This window comes from Austrofundulus limnaeus, unplaced genomic scaffold (genome assembly GCF_001266775.1).
Source record: "Austrofundulus limnaeus strain Quisiro unplaced genomic scaffold, Austrofundulus_limnaeus-1.0 Scaffold392, whole genome shotgun sequence".
Taxonomy (NCBI): Eukaryota; Metazoa; Chordata; class Actinopteri; order Cyprinodontiformes; family Rivulidae; genus Austrofundulus; species Austrofundulus limnaeus.
In genome coordinates, this window is record NW_013952794.1 from 135,877 (window position 1) to 145,097 (window position 9,221).

A 9,221-nucleotide genomic window follows, 5' to 3' on the forward strand; every position below is an offset into this window, starting at 1 on the left:
TGTGTGTGTGTGTGTGTGTGTGTGTGTGTGTGTGTGTGCTGATAAGCCTGAGTGGTCTGCTGACTGACCTTTGTATTTATTTAAATAATTGTTATGGGCAGGTTACAATATAAAAATGTTTGTCATAATCATGTCTTGTGATTATTTGACAGGAGTTTTACTTTTAAACTGTGAGTGTATTTAATTTAGTTATGTTAGTTATGATTGTTTAGTTGTGATGTAAATACAATAAAAATTAAACCAAGATTTAGAATAATTATCATTTTGTTCCATAAATTGGTAATGTCTGACTGGGTCTCGTGTCACTTTACGTTCAATAAATTGGGCCCCGAGGTCAAAAAGGTTAAGAACCCCTGTTTTAAAGCACTGCAGGTCTACTCTGAAAATAACCCCAGTTACATAAAAATACTTAGTCATTATTTATAGGCACTTCATTTGCGACACAACAATAATACTGGACTACACCAAACTGGAAGTAAAAGTACAGAAGGCTGTACCGGACCATCAACCTGTATGACGCTAAAGACGAGAGAGCAGAATGACAGAACGGTAAGCTAACTTTAGCTACCGTTAGTTTCCTCTTGTTGAGTTTAACTCTGTGTGAAAGGACAAAACAAAACAAAAAAAAAGTTACAATCGCTACCAATATTTAACTTGAAGTTAATCTAATCTGTGTGACATAACCTGGCCAGTAAATCAATCTAATGAACAGTAACTGACGTCAGATCATGCTGTGTAGCCCAGCTAAGATAGAAGCAGAGGGAATGTAAACAAACAAGATAAAGGTTAACTCAAAAACAAACAGTAAACATAATAAAATATCCCTGAAGGACGTGAGATACAAATGAGTACTGGCAATTGTTTGTTTGTAATTATTACCCTGTAAAAATTACCCTGTGTTTAAATGACAGTTTTTCACCTTCASGGTGGATTAAGTGTTTTACTTATTTTATTCTTTTTTTTCCAACTAGCAACTAAACAGATTCCTGTTTTGTTATATTTTATAAATATGTCCAAGTTTAATAATGTGAGAGAAATCCACATTTCTCTGTTCATTTAGTAAGTGTTTACTCACACAACTGGCACAATGATTTGTTAAAATAATACTGTACTTTTTTATTTAGCATGTAAAAAATTAGCCCTTCATGTTATAGAAAGAGCCTTTACTCAAAAGAAATGTCAGGTTTTTAGGAAAATGGCCGCTTATCAATTAATCGTTAGTCGATCAATAAGATCAATCAACTTTAGATTAATACATTAATCAATAACTTGCATCCCTAGTTTCCATCTCCTCTTTTATGGAAAATCCAAAAAAAAAAAAAAAAAAAAAAAAAAAAACTCAAGCTAGCATAGAAACATTTTTGCAAAATTGAGGAAGTTTTGCAGTGTCCATCAACCTTTTCTTTTCTTCAAAATGCACATAAAAATAGGGCAGGGTAAACCCTGGACAGGTCCCAAGTCCATGACAGGGACACAGAGACAAACAACCATTCACTCTCACTCACACCTAGGGACAATCTAGAGTCACCATTTAACCTAACATTTGTATTTTGGGTCTGTGGCAGGAAACCAGAGAAAACCCACACATGCATGGAGAGAACAAGACCAACTCTACCCAGAACGGCCCCTGCCCATTTGCAAATGTCAAAAACCCATATTTTATTCAGAAAGGGACATAGTTGAATAGTTAAATGTTGAAAATGAGAAAATGCACCCTATTTGAAAACTAAGGATGCCATAAAACCTGCCTCACTGATGGTATGGGGGTGCATTAATGCCTCTAGAAAAGGCAGCTTACACATATGGAAAGGCTCATCAGTGCAGGAACATTACTCCATCCAGACAGTGTCTTTTTCAGGGGAGGTCTTGCATATTTCAGCAAGACAATATTAAAGCACAGACTGTAACATGACTTTATTGAGGACAGCAGCAGCTGAACTGACCTGCAGTCCAGACCTCTCACCAACTGAATGAATGGTTAGTGTGTCACGAAACAAAAACCCGGAACAATCCTCCCTCAGCCCAGAGGAGGACAATATTCCCTGAAAAACTGCAGAGCTGGTTTCCTCAGTTTAAAATCAAAAGGACCTTATTTAAACAATGTTACTGTATGTTCCACTGTGAGTAAAATATGGTTTGTGGGATTTGTAAATCATTCCATTCTGTTTTGTTTACACAACATACCAACCTTGGCACTCGGGACAGTATTTGTTAGTATTGATTTACTTRGCTTTTCAAAGATTTTTGTTTTCTTCGAAACAAAGACCAGTTCTTTCATCAGCTCTGTTCAAACACTCAGAGTACAGTACGCATGTCAGCTGCTCACTTCGAGGCGGGAGTTAAAGCCATCCACACACCTGCTTGTAGTGCGCCAAAGCCCACACCAGCCGAAAAGTGACTTGTTGAGTGGAAAAGACAATGACACTCGCTGCGAGGGAGCGCTTCTGCCGGGTCAGGAAGTAAGCCACCTTCATCGCACCGTGGATTATCTGAGCATGTTGGAAAGAGATATAGTATGAAAGGACATCCTGTTCAGACCTGGTTTAAATGTTTTATCTAGAGTCTGACCCAAGGGTTTGTTGCTGGACGTGATTATTTTGGGAACAAAATATAATATTCTGCTTTAAACCTGGTACTTTCACATACATACTGTATTGTGCTGTACTGATAATAAGAGTAGTGCACAATAAATAATACGTTGCTTTTTGTGTTATACTTATGAGATAAACAGAGAACACAACACAGGAACAAAACTGGACAAAAAACAGGAAATGTTTGTTATGAGAAATGTGTAAAAACAAGCTGTGGGCTTTTTAATCATCAGTCCAAATGGAGAAAGGAATGAATGAACTTAGGGAAAATATGATGAGATCAAAATGAGTCTTTAGGAAGTTGTTTCTGCTGTAAAAGGTGTTAAAACCTATTTTAATTCATTTGTGAGTTTTCACCTGAAAACTGATGGGAAATTCAGACCAATGTGGTCCTGATATCTTTACTGCTGTCAGGTAAAATATGTAGTTCAATTCTTTACCACAATCAAGTAACTATGTTACCTTCAGTTGTTATTAAAAAGCTGTTTGTATCAAAAATAAATGTGACTCTAAACACCTTGAAATTGACCTGCGTCTCTTTAAGAACCTCCTGCTGTTTCAGACACTCCCACTTCAGCACATCTTCACAACAATGCGTCAGGGGAGGGGTGCTCTGTGGGCAGGARCTCTGCTGCAGACTGAGYTTCAGGGAGGAGCTTTGTGTAAATGGGCGGAGCTTTGTACCAGGAAGYGTTTAGGCAGCTCCACATGGCCACAGGAGATTCAAGGATTTCTCAAACATTCATGAATGTGTCAAAGCAACACTCTGGTATGGTTTTTGTTTTAGTTTCAGGAGTAGGAGGCTATTTTGAATGAAATGACCAAGTGAAGAGTTGAAGGCACAAGGCAGTTAATTAAAGGGGGGTCTGGGGGTCCTGTCACAAAAATTAATTAAATTAGGACCTTCATAAATACATTTTTCTGGCATTTGGAACAAGGCTGGGAGGGTGTTTGAAGAGTCCAAAATCAGAAGTTTTATGAGGACAATTTGTGTTTTTTTTTTGTTTGTGTTAAAGAGTTGAAATATTCTGTGTGAGAACACCTGTTTATATTTAAAAAGAGTTTTTAACAATTTACTTTAATTTTTATTTTCCATCTACATCTGTACATAAAGTGTGGATGGAACCACTTCAAATACCAGGACCAGCTGTCTGCCATCACTAAATCATCATACTACTAAAACTCTATGCTGGCCTAACCTTTTATTTATTGACTATTAAGGCCTGACCTGCCTTGGTGGTTCAGAGGCAGAACAGCAGCTAAAGTTCAACGCCCCAGTGCCCCATGATGGAAGAACCACGGCATCACAAACCCAAAKTTAAAGAGATTTGTCTAAGTGATTTTTGGCTCATTAACTACAGGAAGCATTGCTGCAACATCCCTTAATGATAAGTTTTTTATTATTTTGTACTTATTTTTGCAAATGCATCAAACTAGGAACACTTTCCCTTTCACTGTATACAATTTATACATTGATAATATAGATGACTCTGTTCTAAAATGTTTCAAATGCTTTTATTAAACAACATATTAGATTATTAGGACATTTTTAATGTACTACCAAATATAAGTATGGTATGTTAAAACAAGCTAATTATAAAATAAAGCAAAACAGAAAGATGTTTTTCTTAAATTTGCACCTATGTGGATGTCTAAAATAATATTAAATTATCCAGTAAAAAAGCACAGGAGGTAAACACACTCACCTTCATAGTGCAGGATCTGTTCCAGGACTTCACCAGCTCTGCAGCTCTTTGGTCCTGCCAGCTGATAAAGTTATGAAAAGGAACTCCAGTTTTTCTGTCAAAAYGAACAGCCAGAAAAAAGAAACATGGCAAACAAAGTTTAAAACAAGYGAGGCAAAGCAATTTCTCACAAGTTTGTCAGTGAATTTCTGAAGCAAAAGGAACACAGTGTGATGAATACGTATATTTACCGGTCCCAAGTTGTGAAGGTTGATCGCTGAGTTGAGATACCAAGAGCTTCAATCTGGCTCATTTGAACTCCTGCATCTACAAAACAACCACAACAAAACAAAATGCATACAGTAAATGTGGCTCTAGTGAAAAACTGGTTATTGTTATTGTCTCTGTCCTGATCAAAAATAACACCAAGTTTCTTTACATTAGAAAGAGAGATTAGAGATTAGATCAAAAGAGAAGGCCAGATTAATGCCATCCAGAGGAGATGAAAGGATGCAAAGTTGATCCCTAAGATGTTCAGGTCCAAAAACTATAACCTCTGTCTTATCTGACTTAACAATAAGTTAAGAGTCATCCATGTTTTTATGTTGTTAAGACATGCTTGTAGTTTAAGTAACTGGTTGGATTCATCGGGTTTCATGGATAAATATAACTGAGTATCATCAGCATAACAATGKAAATTTATCCCATRYTRTTTAATAACTTTACCTAATGGAAGCATATATAAAGTAAAGAGGATTTGTCCAAGCACTGAACCCTGAGGAACTCCATGACTAAATCTGGTGTAAGCAGAAGATTCATTATTAACATTAACAAAATGAAATCTATCAGTTAAATAAAACTCAAACCATTTTAGAGCTGTTCCTGTAATCCCAATATCAAGTTCAAGTCTATGTAATAAAATATTGGGCCTCATGCAAGAACATGTTCGTATTTTTATCCTAAATTTCACTTACTTTTGTTCGTACAAAGGGTTCGTACGAACATGTCACGTCAGATTCAACAAACWCTTCTATCTTCAGGAAACGTGCGTAAATGAGCTGCGTAAATTMCACCTGTTCTATCCAGCTGCTCGTGCACGCGAGAGGAGATTAGCATAATTACCACCCCAAATACACCATATAAGGCTATGATTCCTGCCTCAGATATCAGRAAGTGTCCATTCATGAAAATGGCAGCGAAAACTTAAAAGAAAAACTTTACGAGTTCAGAGATTGAAGTCCGTCTGTCAGAGATCCAGACAAGAAAATCTCTCATTTTTAGCAGCTCAGCTGTGGAATAAAAAAGAGCTGCTAAATGTATAAACAACTGTGTTAAATCATTTTCATTTATTCAGAAGACACAGCGCAGCGCTGCGCACCGTATCCCCCCCCCCCAGCGCGCTGCGCGGCGCAGGTGGTAAGCATTTTTAAATGTTTTTAAAATAAGTCTGGCACTTTGGAGAAAATCCTGGACTTGATCATGTTTCCCCTCTGGTCTGGGAACGTCTTGAGTCCCCCAGGACGAGCTGGAAGGTGTAGCAGGGGAGAGGGGGGTCTCTCTGCTGCTGCCCCCGCACCCGATCCCGGATAGGCGGCGGAAAACGGACGAACGGACAATTTATWGTTAGTCTAAATTATTACATTTAAAATTATAACTCTAATTCAAGCAGAAGAGCCTATTGTCAACATAATTATAGAGTGTGATTTATTTTCAACTCAAAATATCTTCAAACTAACGAAATATAAAGTTATTAGTGAAGAAAACCCGTCTGGATAACAGCAGACTGACTGTTCGTAAAATATACGACAGGTCTGGACCACTCGTAAATTTTGTTCGTATCTGAAAAAAATCGTAGAATACGAAAACATTGGTGAATGCCACAAATTGTCCKAAATCACTCGTACGCACAATTTAAGAACAAATCTGTGCGTACGAACGGTTCTTGCATGAGGCCCAATGTGATCAAATGTATCAAATGCAGCACTGAGATCTAACAGGACAAGAATGGACAAGTCTACTGTCTAACAGGACAACAAGATCAGGTTTCTTAAGTAAAGGTTTAATTACAGSAACCTTAAAGCTCTGTGGCATACAACCATTCATTAGAGATAAATACATCTAAAATATGGATTTTAATTAAGGGAAATGCTTCTTTGAACAGTCTGGTTAGGATGGGATCTAGCAGACATGTTGATGGTTTGGATGAAGCTATTATTTTAGATAGTTCAGAGAGCTCAACAGGACAAAAACTGTCCAGACATAAATGAGGTTCTAGCGACACTAAAGCTGCCTCATCTGACAGAGAATCAGAGACAGTAGCAGGAAGTTTTTTTGCTTTGAGAAAGAAAACCAAAAGGGAGATTTTAACATCAGCTGTGGTGTCTGTAATGTTTTCACGTCATCTGTATTTGTCAGTGAGAGTGGATGTTGAATAATAACATCAGATTCCCTTCCCCAGGTTGGGTCACATATGGATGTGATAAGAGGTCGGGGAGCAGCTGTACCTTGCACAGCTCCTTTGACCACAGAGATGAAACCTTTCCACAGCACATCTGGGTCCATCTCCACATGTCCCACCTCTGGATACAACGGGACAACCTAAAAATAAACGATTATTGAAATTATAAACAGTTTGTAAATATCATAGTAAATGTGTGTTTTATGAGTTATTAAAAGTAAAACAAACAGAAGGAGAGACTAAAGAACCTTGCTTGTGCATGATCCTCGGATTTGTGCCTCCTTGTCATAAACATGACATCTTATTGACGTGGTTCCGACGTCCACTGACAGAATAAAGCTCTCCTTGTTGTACCCGTTCCTCCGGCTGCCCATCGTAAACAGCCCAAATATCCTGATATTCCTCAGAGGGATCCTCCGTCCTCCATGCTTCCAGCATGAATGGATGGTGTGCTTTTATAAAAAGTGTTATGTTACTCCGAGTCTGTGTAACTCAGCCCCTGGACTTTGAGTTTCAGCCCAGTTCCAGTTCAACCTGTTCAATTAAACAAACACGTATTTGTACCCAAAGCTTCACACTGTGTTGGCAACACACTGATACACTTTAGCTCTGTGAGTCAGCAGTGTAATACAAGCGAATTTATTCAGAAGTTGCTACAGTTTCACTTAAGTTTAAGCTATAGCTACACGGCTAGCTGCTAATGTTTTGATATTTGAGAAATTAACGGTTCAGAAAACATTATTGTTTTAAAAACATAGCATAATTTAAACATTTCCCAGGTTTAAAATGATGAAACGGATACTTCTACCATTAAACGAGGGTATTTGAAAACTATAGAAGTTATATCGCGTTACCCAAAGACTTCGCTCCTGTAGGCACCCGTAGATCACGTCATACGCATGCGCAGTAAGTTGTGTTGTTCGCACGTGCGTTCTTCCGCACTTCGACAGCTCTTCAGTTTTAACATTTAAAATGGAAAAGACAGACGTAAATAAGGTATTTTATTTTGTTATTATATCAAACATTGAAGTCATTTYAAAAGATTTAGCTAACCGTTTGTTATGTATGTTTTCACGTGCAATTATTACTAAGCTAACACTGGAAACAGGATTCACGTGTGTCGAACAATTTATTTAGTTTGCTAGGTAGGCTGCTAGTTGGAAAATACAGTTTCAATGACTTGTTTACCTGAATTATTTACTGCTGCATTGATTTTTGTTGTTTGTTTCCCCCCAGATTGCAAAACATAGAAAAGGCAAAAAAATGAAAGCGGTGAAAGGAGAGGACGGCTCCTCAAACACTGGCAAGTCCTTTCTTTTAAACATGTTGCATGAATTCATTTGTTTGTATTCTTCCTGCAGTTTCAGTATGTGTGGTAATAAATCCATTTAGACTGATAGAGCATTAATAATCTTTCAAAGATTATTGAGCATTAATAATCTTTCAAAGATTATTAAGATCATGGATTTTTAGGTCCAGAATTTCCATTGAATGATGTAAAAAATGTCACCTACCTCAAAAACATGCATGTTAGGTTTCCTTCCAGCCCAGGCCTCCCTTGCAAAAGAGATCTGTGATTTCAATGGGAAATCTAGGGATGTGGATACATTTTTTTTATCCTCCACCAATATTAAATCTGAGAGCGGATTCCAAAAGAACATTACAAACCATATTAAATAACACCAAAATCATGTGATTATTTCAAGTATGAGGGAAGTTATTGTTGATGTTTGTTTAGGTGAATCAGCTCATGTTTTCTTGCTGCAGTTCACAGCAGAACCAATGTGCTCATTTCACCGCCTTGTTATCTATTTTTGCTCATAACTTCCTTAGTGTTCAAAATATTCCCATGGAATTTTAGGAAAAGATTCACATTCTSTTTTTTTGTAGGAAGCATCTTGTATCATATAAACTAACAAAACTTAATGATAGCCAATGCAAAAGTAGCAGAAAAGGTATAAAATATATTACAAGGCAAATTACAACATCAAATCAAATTAATGTGTCTTAGAAAGCAAGGAAATTAAAACAAAAAAAACGTGGATATGTTTTGTAAACAAGGGTCCTCAACCAATGACAGCATGTGAAATGTGTCAAGTGACGAAGACGAGCGTCAGCACTAGGGCTGCAACAACAAATCAATAAAAATCGATTAAAGGGGTGCATGATTAGTTGTAACTTTATTTGATAAACATATATTTTAACTGTAAAATAAAAACTTTAAAAATACTGTAGGTTGTTTAGTTTTGTAAATTTTTAAAAAATATTTTACACGGACGGGGCCATTTTATTTACACGCAAAGCATTCTGGGTAAATGATGACGTGGATAGGTCATCGGTGTGAGGCTGCTAGCGAGCTATATACGTAATTTCCCTCTGGGATCAATAAAGTATTTTTAAATTTGAATTGAATATCCACCCTGAAGGTTAATCTTGGACAATATCTGACGATCGACTCTTTTAAATGAAACCAGAGAGCGTTGACAG

At 37.1% G+C, this 9,221-nt stretch overlaps 2 protein-coding genes across 3 annotated transcripts in view; one reads left to right on the top strand and one right to left on the bottom strand.

The window, feature by feature from the left end:
• The window catches only part of gk5 (glycerol kinase 5), a 28,776-nt gene extending 21,113 nt beyond the window's left edge, over window positions 1–7,663 (bottom strand). Inside the window, exons 1-6 of one of the 2 annotated variants that reach the window (XM_014023829.1) lie at window positions 7,589–7,663; window positions 6,983–7,268; window positions 6,781–6,874; window positions 4,528–4,603; window positions 4,298–4,391; window positions 2,358–2,489 (exon numbers count right to left, since the gene is read on the bottom strand). In XM_014023829.1, the coding sequence (XP_013879283.1) occupies window positions 2,358–2,489; window positions 4,298–4,391; window positions 4,528–4,603; window positions 6,781–6,874; window positions 6,983–7,108 (522 nt within the window). In that variant the 5' untranslated portion in view covers window positions 7,109–7,268; window positions 7,589–7,663. The remainder of the gene's footprint in view (window positions 1–2,357; window positions 2,490–4,297; window positions 4,392–4,527; window positions 4,604–6,780; window positions 6,875–6,982; window positions 7,269–7,588) is intronic. The other variant, XM_014023830.1, reaches the window with a different exon arrangement.
• Window positions 7,636–9,221, top strand: part of LOC106528619 (nucleolin) — a 20,566-nt gene continuing 18,980 nt past the window's right edge. The window contains exons 1-2 of the mRNA XM_014023834.1: window positions 7,636–7,730; window positions 7,971–8,037. Of these exons, the coding sequence (XP_013879288.1) occupies window positions 7,707–7,730; window positions 7,971–8,037 (91 nt within the window). The 5' untranslated portion in view covers window positions 7,636–7,706. The remainder of the gene's footprint in view (window positions 7,731–7,970; window positions 8,038–9,221) is intronic.